Below are 17,523 nucleotides of genomic sequence, written 5' to 3' on the forward strand. Positions count from 1 at the left end.
ATTTTTAAAATTCAAACAATAAAAATTAATAAATAATAAGGAAATATTTGAATTAAAGCAACTCACTTAGATAGCCTATCTACTCTAAATGCAGTCTCTCTCTAATAACATCTATTTTCTGAAGCTTTGACTTTTTCCTGGCCAAACCTATCCCTTTACCTTCCTTCTATCTTCCTCAAAAGTACCCTAAGTTGCTTATCTCTGTTACCACAGCCTCACTAACAGCCCCTATTCCAGTACCTCACAAATCTGGTTTTGTCTTCTTGATTGAAAGATTATTCCCCAGGTTTGCAGGAGACATGCTGACTCTCCCACCATCCTAAAAAAGAATGAACTTCTTGACAGTAGGGAGCCTCTCTCACTAATGTTCTCATCCTCGGGGTTAAGGCAATGCTGGACAGATAACAGGTGCTCAATAAATACTGACCATAAATTGGTTAAGTGGAAAAATATCAATCACCTACTGGCTAAATAAAGACTAAAAAAATACAAACCAAGAAACAGACTAAGACACTATCAATAAATTAGAGGTATTTCTCTATTATATATCTACATTTAAAATATCTATTCAAAATAAAATAATAATGGGATTATAACATTGAAAAATATTGAAAACATATTTCTTCATAAAAGATTCATTTTAAAAATAGAATGATATATATATAAACAAAGATTTTTTTTCTAAACTCTAAGTAGAATTCCCTTAAAGTCAAAGTGAACTGAAGTCACACAGTCGTGTCCGATTCTTTGCAGCCCCATGGACTATAGAGTCCATGGAATTCTCCAGGCCAGAATACTGGAGTGGGTAGCCGTTTCCTTCTCCAGGGGATCTTCCCAACCCAGGGATCGAACCCATGTCTCCCACATTGCAAGAAGATTCTTTATCAGCTGAGCCACCTAGATTTCATCGTATTCTATAAGTTCTATTGCTTTTATGATAGAAAATATGTTTGACATTATTCCATGAACTGTAATTAAACTATAACAGCAGTATCAGAACAAAACACCAGATGACCCTGAATTTTTAAGGATATAAAACAGACTAGTTATACTGATATAAGTACAACCATTAAGTGGATTAAGTGGATTTAAATCTTCAATTAACAAAATATGCATTGCTATGAAAATTGTGATTATAGTAATTTACCATATAGTTTTCCTAGAATAGAGAAATTTCAAAATACCATTACTGATTCTGTATAAAAAGATTTTGAAGAGAAAAATAATCTTGAAGTAGTGAACTTCCACAGCAAATAGTTTTTATAATGCATGTTCAGTATAGCTGTATTTATTGATTAAATACATTGACTATCTAATTTCTTTAACCTTGATATAGCACTAATAAAATTTTTCATACTACAAAAAGTATGGAAAATGCATGTTAATTTCCCAATGCAAGTTACTAGTATACCAGTGATACCCTAGGATAATTTCCAGTGATTCTAAATTAAAAGAATACATAAAAACAGGCCCTCAGGAAATTCATTCACTCAATAAATACTTATGGAGCACTTAAAATATGCCAAGGAGTGCTCTAAGTATTAGGGAAACAACAATAAATGAGATGGAGAAGATTCCAAAATGATAAAAGACATCACAGTGATAAAAGTGATGTAAAAAACTAGGAGAATAATATATGGAGATTGGCAGTGTTGTCTACTATTCTCAGTAGTGGTTGGGGAGGCCTCTGTAAGGAACTGACATTTCAAGGGGAGCTCTTGATGGTAAGAAGGAAACAGTTACTTGAATTCATGAGACCACTCCAGGTAGAAGTGAACATAAACTTGCAAAGTCTGAGAATCAAGAAAGAAAAAAGAAAGCTACTAGGGCTGGAACATTAAAGAGCAATGGGAACAGGAGGTCATGAAATAAGCTTAATTCTCACAAAATGAAAGAGTAACCATCAATATTTTCATTTTTATTATCAATTCATTAGCAAACGATGTGGTTAATATCAGCAGGTGAATTAAACAAATAAAAGGCCTTCCTAAAGGTCTGATCAATACAAAGTTCACTGCAATGAATAAAAAACTCATCTTGAATCTTCCATGTTATTAATAATTTGTTACCTGTTGCTTTCCTCCTTCGTTCATCTTTTTTATCCTTTTTACTTGTATTAATGCTTTCTAAAATGGAGATTTGTTTCAGATCTTCTTCAGTGATTAAATGAACAGGATTGTTTTTCATTTCCTGAAATAAAACATACTTATTTTTTGTAGGCAAAAATACAAAATATTACAAAATGCATAAAATAAAACTTGTTTATATACTCATATCCTAATTGTTTTTTGTTTGGTTTCACTGCTAAGAATTATAGAGCTTTGTCTCAGCTGCCACTCAGATTGTTAGTCCTTGCCCCAAATCAATCTCCTTCCTTGTTGTCCTTGACTTTTTGCATTTATCACCAGGTAATGAGAAATCCTATGCCTGATCACATAACAACTAACTGGCCACACAGTACTGGATGTAATCCTCTTTAAATGTTATTGGCTAATTTTGCCACTGCCTAACAGGTGACCCTTTCTCCCTCTCTTTTCAAGATTCCCATGGTCCAGTACTACTTGGATATCCGAGATGACTAGAAAGATAATGGAATCTCCACTCCCACAATAATGATCACATATGAGTTGCATACTTAGTCATGTAAACTTTTCCCCACTCTGGACTCATTCTTGATCTCTGCTTTTTTATAAATTTATGTTAGAAACAATGAACTATTTCAAAGTTCAGAAAATGGTTCTAAATCTGTAGTGAAAAACATTTTCTTGTTGAAAATATTTCCTTTTCAGTTTTTCAATGAAATGTTATATCATTTTGTTTGAGTGTCATTTTATTTGAAATGACAGTTCAAACAAAGGAATTTTTTTTTCCCCTAAATTTATTTTTGTGGTTGGAGGGAGGAAAACAAGAAAAAAGATAGTGTTAAACTGCAGTTTAGTAAAAGGTCACAATGAAAATAATAATGTAGTCATTTACTAACTGGGAGCTAACATGTATCAGACATTTTATTTACATCATTCCTTAATTCACATTTATCCTTGTAAGAATAGGCATCATCCTTTTCTTTGAAGATGGGGGAACTAGAGGTCTATTAGTCAAACACCTACAGGGTAAACAAGCTGAAATTAGAACTCAGGTTTACAGATATCAGTCCAGTGTACTTTATACTCCTCTCTGCTGGTTTGCAGGCCAAACAGAGAAAAGTTGTGTCATTTTTAAGACTATTAAGGAGCTTAAAAGGAATATAGATAAACACAAATTATATACTTAATAGGCCCTCATGAATTAACAGTCTGAGATAATAAATGGGCTTTTTCTACCTATTTGTGAGCAGGCTTTATTATGGGGGTGCTGTTAACCAGAAACATGAATTCAGCAGTCATTAAAGCAGACATGGTATGACCTCTGCTTCTAAACACTTCCACAGTAGTTGCTCTGAGGAACTAATCAATTTGGATAGTAACAATTTCTTTCCTCAGTAAGTTATCTGGCTGGTAACTACTAAATAGGTAAAATTATGAGGCTCTGCTAGACACAGTAAATATAATGTGTATTGATAAATAGATATACTCTATATTATGCATATAATCCACCGGTATCATTGTTACAGATTTTAATGTTGGACAAATACTCTCAGGTGATAAGTGTACAATTTCATTGATAAGATTTTGATTTGTAAAATCAGCTTCCTATGTTCTAACTTCTATATTCTGATGGGAATGAAGGAGGAGAAAAACAAATCCAGGAGAGGAAATAAAAAGGAATGATGCACTGAAGGAAAATAATGTATGAAACAGTGTTCAGTTTGGGGTATACTGCTTACCTTATTTTCAAAAGTCATCAGATGACTATAATGTGAAAATACTGTTAAATCAGTAGGTGAAAGGAAATCTGGCATACCTTTTCAGCTTTCTGGTGCATCAGTTCACTGAACAGATCTGTACAATCATTTATAAATTTTTCACTGACTACAATAGTATCACTAAAGACTACAGCTGAAGCCTGTTTGCTGAGTGCTCTCATTACATGTTGAAGCAATATTGCAGCGTCTTCAACTGATAAGGAACTGGGTAGCAGAGGCTAGAATTACAAACAAAATGAAAACAAAGTATAAATGCAATATAATACAGATCAACCATTTGTTATATATATGCCCTCCCTAAGTGATCTCATTAAGTTCAGTGGTTTTGGAACCATCTATCGAGGAGAGTGAAAAAGTTGGCTTAAAGCTCAACATTCAGAAAACGAAGATCATGGCATCTGGTCCCATCACTTCATGGGAAATAGATGGGGAAACAGTGGAAACAGTGTCAGACTTTATTTTGGGGGGCTCCAAAATCACTGCAGATGGTGACTGCAGCCATGAAATTAAGACACATACTCCTTGGAAGGAAAGTTATGATCAAAACAGATAGCATATTAAAAACAGAGACATTACTTTGTCAACAAATGTCCGTCTAGTCAAGGCTATGGTTTTTCCTGTGGTCATATATGGATGTGAGAGTTGGACTGTGAAGAAGGCTGAGCGCCGAAGAATTGATGCTTTTGAACTGTGGTGTTGGAGAAGACTCTTGAGAGTCCCTTGGACTGCAAGGAGATCCAACCAGCCCATTCTGAAGGAGATCAGCCCTGGGATTTCTTTGGAAGGAATGATGCCAAAGCTGAAACTCCAGTACTTTGGCCACCTCATGCAAAGAGCTGACTCATTGGAAAAGACTCTGATGCTGGGAGGGATTGGGGGCAGGAGGAGAAGGGGACGACCCAGGATGAGATGGCTGGATGGCATCACTGACTCGATGGACGTGAGTCTGAGTGAACTCCGGGAGTTGGTGATGGACAGGGAGGCCTGGCGTGCTGCAATTCATGGGGTCACAAAGAGTCGGACACGACTGAGCGACTGAACTGAACTGATATGCTGAACAACCTCCCAAATTATATTTCTAATTTTATCACCACTCTGAACTCACATATCCTACTGCTTCCCTAACCTACCTCAACTCATACCTAAAAACATGTCCTGTTCAAAACAACTTGGTTTGTGCCTCCAGGTGTGTCCAGAACCCAGTTCCCATCTTCTCTTCCCCACTGTTCCCCCATCTTAACCATGGACCCACTTTCCATTTCGTTGATCAGGCCCTAAATCTACAAGTCACGCCTGGTTCCTCTCATAAACTCACAATGTAACTTCAATTCTTGATATCCTTGCCTCCAAAATACATTTCTTCTTAGCTCTTTCTACTACCTGAAATTATTATTTTCATTAATATCCCTCTCCCTCCCTCAACCATGAAAGTATTCCTCTTTTGAGAGCTGTATCCTAATTCTTACAATGGTCATATACTAGTGAAATACCAGCTGTTCTGGGCTTAAAGGAAAATTAACAAGAAAAAGATAAAACGTACTGCAATATCAACCCATGTTCCAGAGCTGATGGCTTCCTCTACTGATGCTTCCACCTGATCCACAAGTCCTTGGCCAACACAAGCTGCTTTCAAAAACAAGAGTTGTGTAGTCTTATATCTTTTCTTTATGTAGCTCATAGCATCTGGGATTCCAAGTCTGGACAAAGCATCAAATTCTAGAAATGCATTACAAGATTGGAATAGAATTGTTAATCACTCTTAGAATTCTTAGAAAATGTTAAGTTCTATCAAAATCTATTCTTTGGGAATGCATTGTATTTTAATAGAATTTTTCAAGAATAAAACATATCACAGCCTCCTTCCTGGTTATGTTACCTTGTGCCATGTTTGCACGCATGCTCAGTTGTGTCCGACTCTTTGAGACCCCATGGACTGTAGTGTGCCCATCAGGCTTCTCTGTCCATGGAATTTTTCAAGCAAGAATACTGGAGAGGGTTGCCATTTCCTTCTCCAGGGCATCTTCCCAACCCAGGGATCAAACCCTTGGCTCCTGCTGCATCTCCTGCACTGCAGGCAGATTCGTTACTGCTGAGCCACTGGGGCCCTATGTTACACTCCCAAATTTTTATTACTGAACATATTTGTAGATAAATTGGTTCAAGTACTTCATTAATCCTGCTTTGTCTTTTACTCTCCAACTGAGGAGTCGAAGGGAAGCATGAGGACAAAAGAAAAAAGGGCAATAAAATTAGAACTGAGGATAAAGGAATGTAATGATTAGAGAAACAAAAATTGAAATTTTGCTTATCACAGTTAGCTAAAGGAATGGAATTTATTTTTCAAATGTTTTATCAGACAACTGATGATAGCAAGTCTCTAGTCTAATTTATACTAGTAAAAGAACTAGTATATAAAAAGTAAAATATTTAAAACTTAAATTTGCAGCCATTAACATTACTGGAGATAGCTACCAACCTCTCTTTGTCCTCAAGTAGTAATATTTAAGAAAATTAATTACAACAAAATTTTAATTCAAGTTCTTGGCTGCAAAGGCACATTATAGAAAGTCAAGAAAATGTAAGTCAAACCAGTACTCATTCTAGCATACATTTAAACTGAATGCTAATGACTTATAGGTTTACTTATTTTTAGGTAACTTATCTCTTGGGTTTCTCTAGTGGCTCAGGCAGTTAAGAATCTGCCTGCAATGCAGGAGACCTGGATTTGATCTCTGGGTCGGGAAGATTCCCCTGGAGAAGGGAATGGCAACCCACTCCAGTATTCTTGCCTGGAGAATTCCATGGACCAGGAGAAGCCTGGTCGTCTACAGTGCATGGGGTAGCAAAGAGTCAGACATGACTGAATGTCTAATTCACACACACAGCACTACTTGTTTTAATGATTAAATTCAATCAATGTATTTCATCCAAATGATGGAACCTCAGAAAGAGAATTGAGCATAACTTCAATGTTTCTGAAATACTGGGTAACTAATAAAAATGATAAAACTGATAGCCAATAAACTATTTCTAAGATTATGTAAGCCAGGCAACTTCATTAAGTTATAAAAACAATTACTTTTTATCAATTAAAAAGAACTGGAAGTATTTGATATATAGTATCACATTACTGGAAGGCTGGTAACAATCAATACCAGCTTTGGCCTTTCTACATTACAACTGTTCAGTGACTACAGTGACTATGGAATTAAACTCAGTTGCATGACACAAAAACCTTCAATGTGACTACTTTCATATTCAAAGAGAACCACTCTAGTCTGCCGGCCAACAGTAAAGTACATGTGTACTCACTACCAGGATTAATGCAGTCTTTCTAAGAATGTGTTTAACATTAGAAATGATTTTTCATTTAAAGAAAAAAAAAAATTACCCAGATAGCCATTCTGCCTGAGAAAAGAATCCACCCAAGTACTCTGTGTTCTGGAGTAAATGTCAGGGATAAACACTGCCTTATCCTGTCTCCCACCAACCACAGTGCCTCGTAAGCGTCCATTATTAACAAGTTCTTCAAGAACAGCTTAAAAGAAAAACAAACAAGTATAAACAGAGCAGATAAAAATCTCAAAAACACTTTACAATTTCACTATTTATTTATTATCCTTAAAAAAGCCATTTAAAATTCAAGTTGCATACTAAATAAAGACATTATATTTTAGACAAAACTTTCCTGCCATTTATGAGAATACTCATGTCATAAATTCAGGAAAATGTGCCAACTAGATAAAGATGCTGAACTGTAATTCAAACTAATTAATATTAATGTTGAACGGTTTAGTCTGAGTTATTTTGGAAAAACATTCCATTATCTATCTCATGATTAAAAGTAGACGACTATACACTTTCAGAATAGATAATACACAATCACTGGTATAACCAAGTTCAATATTCTCATATTTAGAAAATCAAGACACCTGGATCCTATTAGAATCAACAGTGTAAAATGAAGCCATGAAAATCTTTATAAATTATTATACTTCCACTGTTTAAACTGAAGCAACACATTTAAACCCTACCTATAACAGAAGTATAACGCATGGTTAAGAGGATGGGTATGGACCCAGAGAGCGTAAACTTCAACTCTGCCACCTACTGGTGCTGCCATTGACACCAAATTTATGCTTTTTATTTAAACTGTAACATTTAACTACATACTTTGTTGTTTTAAATATCAATCCCCTAAAAAAAAGATAAAGCAGATAGGAAGGAGTTATTTCTAAGTGTACCAACAAGAGCATTCAAAAGATGTCTGGGACAAAATGATTCAGGAATTTAGCCTACATCAGAAATAAAAATTAGTTTAAAAATGAATTCAGAATTTCATTACTGAGTAAATCAGAATACATCAGAAAGGTCTAGATTTCAAACATAATTTAAAAGTTTGTGTGACTGTACAACACAAATCCAAGCTAGATTCAGACCCAAATTATCAAGTTATCAGTTATTACTTAAAGAAGTTTACATTATAATGAAATTCCACCAAACCCAATTAAGCAGATTCCAAAATACATCATATTTTTAATTTTAAATTTGTCTTAAAAAATTTATCTCCACATTCTGAAAAACATACTGAATAAAAATTAAACTTTTGGTAGTGAATAAAAATTAAACTTTTGGTTCTGAATTTGAATTTCTTTTCTATTATTTATTTTAATTCTTATATTTGCATAGATACCTGAGTTGAAAAATTAGGCCACTGCTTTAAAAAATTATTCCAGCCAAGCTTAGGAAAAAAAAAAAAAAACACCCTTCAAAACCTCTTAAGAGTTTCACAAATGAATAGCGAAAGAACTCAGCCATATATATACACATATAAACTACCACACTGTTAATCAGCTATACACCAATACAAAATAAAAAGTTTAAAGTTTGGAAAAAAAAAGTTTCACACACAAAATAGGCAATGGACCAATATTATTTTAGAGAATCACTGTATTTTTTAAATGCTAAGAGTATACTTTTAATGCTATAAGCATTTTGTGTAATTCTTTTAGCCAAACACCCCATGGATGATAGCCCACCAGCTCCTCTGTCCATGGCATTTTCCAGGCAAGAATACTGGAGTGGGTTGCTATTTCCTACTCCAGAGGATCCTCCTGATCCAAGGATCAAACCCAGGTCTTCTGTATTGCAGGCAGATTCTTTACCATCTGAGGCACCAAGGAAGCCCCCCCACACTTATTTTCATAAAAAAATTTAGTAAAAATTGATAAGAAACAAAGTGAAAATTATTCTTAATCCTAAAATTTTAAATCTCTCTATATATGTATACACACAACAGAGTATTTTATACACATACACAATTTCTTTAAAAATTCCATTCCTCTTGAGGTACCTAATACTAAATGGTGGATATAACAGATAAGACTCATACATGAAAAATAGTATAGAGAAACTTAGCAACTAGAAATATTTTAATAAGTTTTATGATTAAAAGAGGTAAAAATATTATAATTAGTTAAGTTTTATATTTAGTCTATTCAAAAGCTAATTAAGTGAAATGCAATTTAAATCAAACTCACAGTAAAGAAGCTGCTCCTGAAATCCATATCTTGAAATCAAAGAATTCACTGCTGTAGGCCTTTATGTACAGAAAACAAAACAAAAACCTTACTGATTATAGAGTTGCACATAGTTAGGAATTAAATAAACTAGGATGATTAGCTTATGAAAAACATAAATTAATTTAGAAGAAAAAAAATGAAGGCAAAAATTGTATCAGAGATCAAGACGGTGGAAAAGTAGGATGTGGAGTTCATCTCCTCCCATAAATACATCAAAAATGCATCTACATGTGGAGTAATTCTCATAGAATACCTTTTGAAAGCTGACAGATTTCATTCAATGGAAGTTGCAAGAAAGATCACCAAGAAACTGGGTAGGAAGAGAAAAAGGAGTTGGGACAGGATCTATGTCCTCAGAAAGGACCTGTGAAAGAGCAAAGGTTCCTTCACCCTGGGAACCCCGTTCACTGGCTGAAATGTCAACCAGGATGGAAAAAGAGCTTCAGAGACTCAGAGAAGTGTGGCAATAACTGGTCTGCCACAGGCAGAACAGAGAGAGATTGGCACTAATGGTCCTGTCCACCTCGCTGCAATCCCCAGCCAAGGACACACGTCTGCTAGTGGACATCACGGGCTGGGTGCTGAAACTTGGGGTCCAGGGGACAGACCCGGGGAGAGGACAGGGGTTGGGTGTGCAGAAACAGCCTGAAGGAGGTGGAGTGTGCTTCGGAGGTGTACACAGGATTGACCCTGAATCTGCTGTAGAAGCCCCACTGTTAATACAGTAACCCTCGAGAGAAGGGAAGGGCAGGGCCCCACAGTAGAGTGCTCACAGTAGTGTGGCTCTTCCTTTATGAGCTCTGGGAGGATGCAAGAGCTGGAGTGATGCCCACATTTGGAGGTGGGACTGAAATCTGAGCTGTCTCAGCAGTTGATCAATCTACAGATTTACGCCATGCTGGTGTTTTTGCAAGCTCAGTACCTGTTGGACATACAAGCAGATTACTGGTGCTCCTGTGGCTGGGGCAGGTCTGGCATGAACAGTTGCAAGCTTTGGGGGCATGCATATATATAGGTGGGACTGGGGTCTGTAGCTCTCCTGGCAGGGCCAGGTGTGTGACCATGACAGCTTAGGTGCCTAACTGCAGGGGACCTGAGCCTGTAGATCTGTGCTAGTGGTTTTGTGAGCACAGTGCTTGAGGGTAACCCAGGCCAATGTCCTGCATTCTCATGGTTGAGAAGGTGTTAAATGCACTTTATGAGCCCACATGATGATGGAGAGGCAACACCACAGAATGCACTCCCAGTGGACAGCTTCTGTGGAGGAATTACTCAGTGCTTTCTCCCGCTGTGGGAACACTGCAGTCCTGTCCTTCTCATACTACAGCTTTGGAATGGATTTGGGGACTTCTACTCCAACAACTGGGGAGCAGCTCTGTTCCTAACAGGGCTCTGAGAACCACAGAGCAAAGAAGAGGCCCTGCTCAATATTCACTGGAAGCTCTGGTCACCATACCAGTCACACCCCCATCAAGGGGATAATGGCCAGCACATACTGAGAAAAGACTTGACAAGCACCTGTACTAAAAAGAGCCCTCGCATCAAATATTAGATTCATGCAGGCTACCCAGGGATGCTCCTACATAAAATCAGTTCTCTAAGACAACAGTAGATAGCTATTTCTCCTAAATTAACAGAGTCAGAAAAACGTAAGTAAAATTAAAAGATCAGGACAATTCCCCTGTAAGAAAAAAAAAAAAGAAACAAACTTCTCCAGTCTACTAGACCCTGAGTTCAAAAAGGAGGTAATAAAATTACTGAAGAATTAAGAAAGGTTATCAACAGAAATGCAGATCTCTGTAACAAGTAACTATAAAGAGGAATCAAGAAAAATTTGCTGAGATTAAAGCCAAGTTAAAGGCAATAAACAGCAAACTGAATGATACAGAAAATGAATAAATGATCTGGAAGGTAGAATAATGAAAATCACCCAATAAGAGCAGCAGACAAAAAGACAAAATGAAAAAAAATGAAAGCAATATATGAGACCTATGGGATAATATAAAGTGTGCCAATCTGTGCATAACAGGATCTCAGGAGAAGAGAAAAGGGGATTGAAAACACTGGAAGAAATTATGGCTGAAAATCTCCCAAATCTAAGGAAACAGATATCCAGGTAAAGGAAGCACAGAAGCTCCCTCCCAAAAAAGATGAACCTAAACAAACCCACAATAAGACATATTATAATTAAAATAGCAAAGTTAGAGAAAGGTTTCTAGGCAGCAAAAGTAAAAACAGAGTTACAAAGGGAACCCACTTAAGCCTATCAACTGATTTCTCTACAAAAAGGTTTCATGCCAGAAGAAAGTGACATTTGATGTCTTGAAAGGGAAACCTACAACTTAGCAAACTCTACCAGCAATATTGTCATTTAAAATAGGAGAGATAAAGAATTTCTCAGACAAGCAAAAACTTAAAAAACAAACAGCAATACTAAACCTATCCTAACAGAAATATTGAAAGGTCTTCTCTAAATAGAAAAGAAGGAAGAATCTGTAGGGGGAAAAAAAATCACAGCTGGAAAGTAAATCACTTACATAGGCCACTACACAGATAAAAAAATATTGTGAAAGAAAGTGACAATAACTACAATGACCAGCAACAGGATAAACATGTGTGAAAGAGGACATCAAAATCATAAAATATGGGGGAAAAGAGTAGTAAAATATAGATTTTTTAAGAATATGTTTGAGCCTATATGATTACCAGTTTGAAGCAAGGGTTTGGAATGTATTAAAACATCTGAAAAATAGGGTAATCATAAATCAAAAACACACAATAGATTCACAAAACCCAAAAGAGAACAAACGCATAATATAAACGAAAACCATCAAACCACAACAGCAAAGACAAAAAGAAAAAGGAACCATTAGGAAATACAAAACAACTGGAAAACAAGGTTTAAAATGGAAATATATACCAATAATTACCTTAAAGGTCAATAGACTAAATGCTCCAATCCAGAGTCAAAGAGTGGCAGATTGGATGGAAAAAAAAAAAAAGGGCCTACAATATGCTGCCTACAAAAGATCCATTTTAGGGGGCAAATGACACATAGGGATTAAAGTGAGGGGATGGATAAAAGTATATCATGCAAATAGCAGTGGCAAGAAAGAGAGGCTAGCAATACTCATTTGAGGAAAAATAAACTTTGAAATAGAGACCATAAAAAAAGATAAACTAGGACACTATATAATGATGAAAGGATCAGTACAAGAGGATATTACACTTGCTAACATATACACCCAACATAGGAGCATCTGAATACATAAAACAAATACTAACAGACATAAAGGGAGAAATTGATGGGAATACAATAATAGTAGGAAACTTTTTAGCACCATATTCACATCAATGGAGAGATCTTCCAGACAGAAAATCAATGACACACTACAACAGATTTAATTGATATTTTCAGGACACTACATTAAAAAGATCCAAGAATACACATAGCTTCCGAGTGCACATGGAACATTCTCAAGGAGTGAACACAGATGAGGCTATAAAACAAACCTCAACAAATTGAGAGGGCAGAAATTATTTCAAGTATCTTTTTTGACCACAACAGTATGAAACTAGAAATCGACCACAGAAACAGAAACAAGAGAAAAATAACTATTAGTGGAGACTATACAACATGCTACTAAAAAAATAATGGGTCATGATAAAATCAAAGAGGAATGCTGAAAATACCTCGGGATAACTGACAATGAAAGCACAACCATACAAAATCTCTGGGATGCAGCAAAAGCAATAATGATACAGGCTGTCCTCCAAAAACAAGAAAAATCTGAATTAAACAACCTAACACCTAAAAAAAACTAGAAAAAGAAGGAAAAATAAAACCTACAACGAACAGAAGGAAGGAAATAATGAAGCTCAGAGAAAGATAAATAAAATAGAGTTAAAAAAACCAGAAATAATCCAATGAAAAAATGGGCGGAATACTTAAGACATACATTCCATAAAAGACATACAGATGGCCAATAGGCACATGAAATAATGTTCAACATTGTTAATTATTACAGAACTGCAAATCAAAATTACAATGAGGTATCACCTAATACCAGTCAGAATGACCATCATCGAAGTCTACAAATAAATACTGGAGAAGGTGTAGAGAAAAAGGACCCCTCCTACACTGTTGGTAAGAATGTGAATCTGTACAGGGACTATGGAGAACAATATGGAGGTTCCTTAAAAAACTAAAAACAGAGCTACCATGTGATCCTGTAATTGTACTCCTGAGCATCCAGCTAGACAAAACTATAATTTGAAAAAAACATGCATCCCAATATTCATTGCAGCACAGCAACCTAATGTCCATTTAGCAACCTAAATGTTTAGTGACAGATGACTGGATAAAAAAGATGTGATACACCTCCCCCCACACACAGTGAGGTATTACTCAGCCATAAGAAAAATGCTGTTTTCTGCAGAAACATGAATGGAGGTGGAGACTATCATACTAGCAGAAGTAAGCCAAATAGCATACGATATTGCTTATATGTGAAATTTTAGAAAATGATATGAATAAACTTACTTACAAAACAGAAACAGACCCACAGGCATAGAAAACAAATTTAGTTACCCAAAGGGAAAATGGGGGGAGAAACAGGGGAGGGATAAATGAAAATCTTGGGATTAATACATATATACTACTATATATAGGGCTTACCTGGTATTTCAGTTGGTAAAAAATCTGCCTGCAATCTGGGAGACCTTGGTTCAATTCCTGGGCGGGGAAGATCCCCTGGAGATGGAAATGGCAACCCACTCTAGTGGAAAATCCCATGGACAGAGGAGCTTGGCGGCCTACAGTCCATGGGGTCACAAGAGTTGGATACGACTCAGTGATTAAACCGCCACCCAGGCTGGGCTTGTGAACCATAAACTTCCAGATGTTTAAGCTGGTTTTACAAAAGGCAGAGGAACCAGAGATCAAATTGCCAACATGCGCTGGATCACTGAAAAAGCATGAAAGTTCCAGAAAAACATCTATTTCTGCTTTATTGACTATGCCAAAGCCTTTGACTGTGTGGAAAATTCTGAAAGAGATGGGAATACTTCTGGGTGAACCAGAAGAACTTCCAGAGTTCCAGAAGAAACCTGTATCCAGGTCAGGAAGCAACAGTTAGAACTGGACATGGAACAACAGACTGGTTCCAAATAGGAAAAAGACTATATCAAGGCTGTATATTGTCACCCTACTTATTTAACTTATATGAAGAGTACATCAAGAGAAACGCTGGACTGGGGGAAGTACAAGCTGGAATCAAGACTGGCCGGAGAAACATCAATAACCTCAGATAGGCAGATGTCACCACCCTTATGGCAGAAAGTGAAGAAAAACTAAAGAGCCTCTAGATGAAAGTGAGAGTGGAGAGTGAAAAAGTTGGCTTAAAGCTCAACATTCAGAAAATGAAGACCATGGCATCTGGTCCCATTACTTCATGGCAAACAGATGGGGAAACAGTAGAAATAGTGTCAGACTTTATTTCTTGGGCTCCAAAATCACTGCAGATGGTGACTGGCAGCCATGAAAAGATGCTTAGTCCTTGGAAGGAAAAAGATGACTAACCTAGACAGCATATTATAAAGCAGAGATATTACTTTACCAACAAAGGTCTGTCTAGTAAAGGTTATGGTTTTTCTAGTAGTCATATACGGATGTGAGAGCTGGACTATAAAGAAAGCTGAGTGCTGAAGAATTGATGCTTTTGAACTGTGGTGTTGGAGAAGACTCTTGAGAGTGCCTTAGACTGCAAAGAGATCCAACCAGTCCATCCTAAAGATCGGTCCCGGGTGTTCACTGGAAGGACTGATGTTGAAGCTGAAACTCCAATATTTTGGCCACCTGATGTGAAGAACTGTCTCATTTGAAAAGACCCTGATGCTGGGAAAGATTGAGGGTGGGAGGAGAAGGGGACAACAGAGGATGAGATGTTTGGATGGCATCACCAATTCAATGGAGATGAGTTTGGGTAACCTCCAGGAGTTGGTGATGGACAGGGAGGCCTGGCATGCTGCGGTTCATGGGTTTGCAACGAGTCAGACACGCCTGAGTGACTGTACTGAACTGAACCACTGTATAGCATAGGGAGTTGTACTCAATATTTTGTAATAATCTATAAGGGAAAAGAATCTGAAAAGGAATATATACACACACATATACAACTGAATCACTTTGTTGTACACCTGAAACACAACACTGTAAATTAACTATACTGCAATTTAAAAAAAATAGAAAAAGAAAATCAATAAAACCAAGAGTTGGTTCTTTGAAAGGGTAAACAAAATTAGCAGACCTCTAGCCAGGCTCACCAATAAGAAAAAGAGAGAACCAAATAAAATAAGAAATGAAAGAGATGAAATAACAACCAATATCATAGAAATATACAATATCTGTTATAAGAGAATACTATGAGCAATTACATGCCATCAAGTTAGACAATCCAGAAGAAATGGACAAGTTTCTAGAAATATACAGCCCACCAAAACTGAATCAAGAAGAAGTACATAATCTGACCAGACCTATCCCTAGAAGTAAAGTAGAATCTTTAATTTAAAAGCTTTCTACAACAAAAGTCTAGGACTTGATGGCTTCACAGGCAAATTCTACCAACCATAAAAAGAATTATACTGATCCTCCTCAAAATCTTCCAAAAGACTGAAGGGGAGGAAACATTCCCAAAGACATTCTATAAAGCCACAATCATCCTGATACTAAAACTAAACACACCATCAAAAAAAAGAAAAGAAAATTACAGGTCAGTATGTTTGATGAATATAGATGGAAAAAATATCACCAACATATTAGCAAACTGCATCAAACAACACATAAAAAAGACCATTCACCATGACCAAGTGGAATCTATCCCAAGTTCACAAGAATGGTTCAACATATGCAAATGAATGTGATAACCCATATAAAGAAAAGAATAGACAAAACCACATGATCTCAACAGATGCAGAAAAGCATCTGACAAACTTTCATTATAAGCAGATGACATGATACCATATATCAACAACCATTCATGAAAAAAATTCTTACAAAGTGGGTAAGAAGAACATATCTCAAAATAATAAAAGCTATGTATGAGAAATCCACGGGTAAGTTAATACTCAATGGTGAAAAGCTGAAAACCTTTCTAATAAAATTTTGGAACAAGACAAGCATGCCCACTCTGACCACTTCCGTTCAACAGAGTATCAGAAGTCCTAGCTGCAGGAATCAGACATGAAAAAGCAATAAAGGGTATCCAAAATAGAAGGGAAGAGGTAAAATTTTCATTATAAGCAGATGACATGATACCATATATAAAAAACTCAAAAGATTCCAAGAGATCATTCTATGCATGGACATCACCAGATGGTCAATATTCTTTGCAGCCAAAGATGGGAGAAACTCCATACAGACAGTAAAAACAAGACTGGGAGTTGACTGTAGCTCAGATCACGAGCTCCTTATTGCAAAATTCAGGCTTACACTGAAGAAAGTAGGGAAAACCACTACGCCAGGTATGACCTAAATCATATACCTTATGATTATACAGTGGAGGTGAATAGTTTCAAGGGATTACATCTGATAGACAGAGTGCCGAAAGAACTACAGATGGAGGCTCATAACATTTTACAGGAAGTGGTGACCAAAACCATCCCAAAGAAAAAGAAATGCAAGAAGGCAAAATGGTTTTGAGTAGGCTTTACAAATATCTGAGGAAAGAAGCTAAAGGCAAGGGAGAAAGGGAAAGATATACCCAACTGAATGTGGAGTTTCAGAGAAGAGCACGGAGAGATAAGACTGCCTTAAGTGAATAATGAAAAGAAACAGAGGAAAACAACAGAATGCGAAAGACTAGAGATCTCTTCAAGAAAACTGGACATATTAAGGGAACATTTCATGCAAAGATGGGCATGATAAAGGACAGAAATGGTAAGGACCTAAGAGAAGCAGAAAAGATTAAGAAAAGATAGCAAGAATACACAGAAGAATTATACAGAAAAGTCTCAATGACAGGATAACCACAATGGTGTGGTCACTCACTCAGAGCAAGATATCCTGGAGTGTGAAGTCAA

General features: G+C 36.5%; 1 protein-coding gene across 1 annotated transcript in view; it reads right to left on the reverse strand.

Moving 5' to 3' along the window:
* Positions 1-17,523, reverse strand: part of UFL1 (UFM1 specific ligase 1) — a 65,991-nt gene that overhangs the window by 12,304 nt on the left and 36,164 nt on the right. The window contains exons 7-11 of the mRNA XM_052645843.1: positions 9,403-9,461; positions 7,254-7,400; positions 5,403-5,578; positions 3,901-4,080; positions 2,070-2,190 (exon numbers count right to left, since the gene is read on the reverse strand). Coding sequence (XP_052501803.1) covers positions 2,070-2,190; positions 3,901-4,080; positions 5,403-5,578; positions 7,254-7,400; positions 9,403-9,461 — 683 coding nt within the window. The remainder of the gene's footprint in view (positions 1-2,069; positions 2,191-3,900; positions 4,081-5,402; positions 5,579-7,253; positions 7,401-9,402; positions 9,462-17,523) is intronic.

Source organism: Budorcas taxicolor, chromosome 9 (genome assembly GCF_023091745.1).
Source record: "Budorcas taxicolor isolate Tak-1 chromosome 9, Takin1.1, whole genome shotgun sequence".
Lineage (NCBI taxonomy): Eukaryota > Metazoa > Chordata > Mammalia > Artiodactyla > Bovidae > Budorcas > Budorcas taxicolor.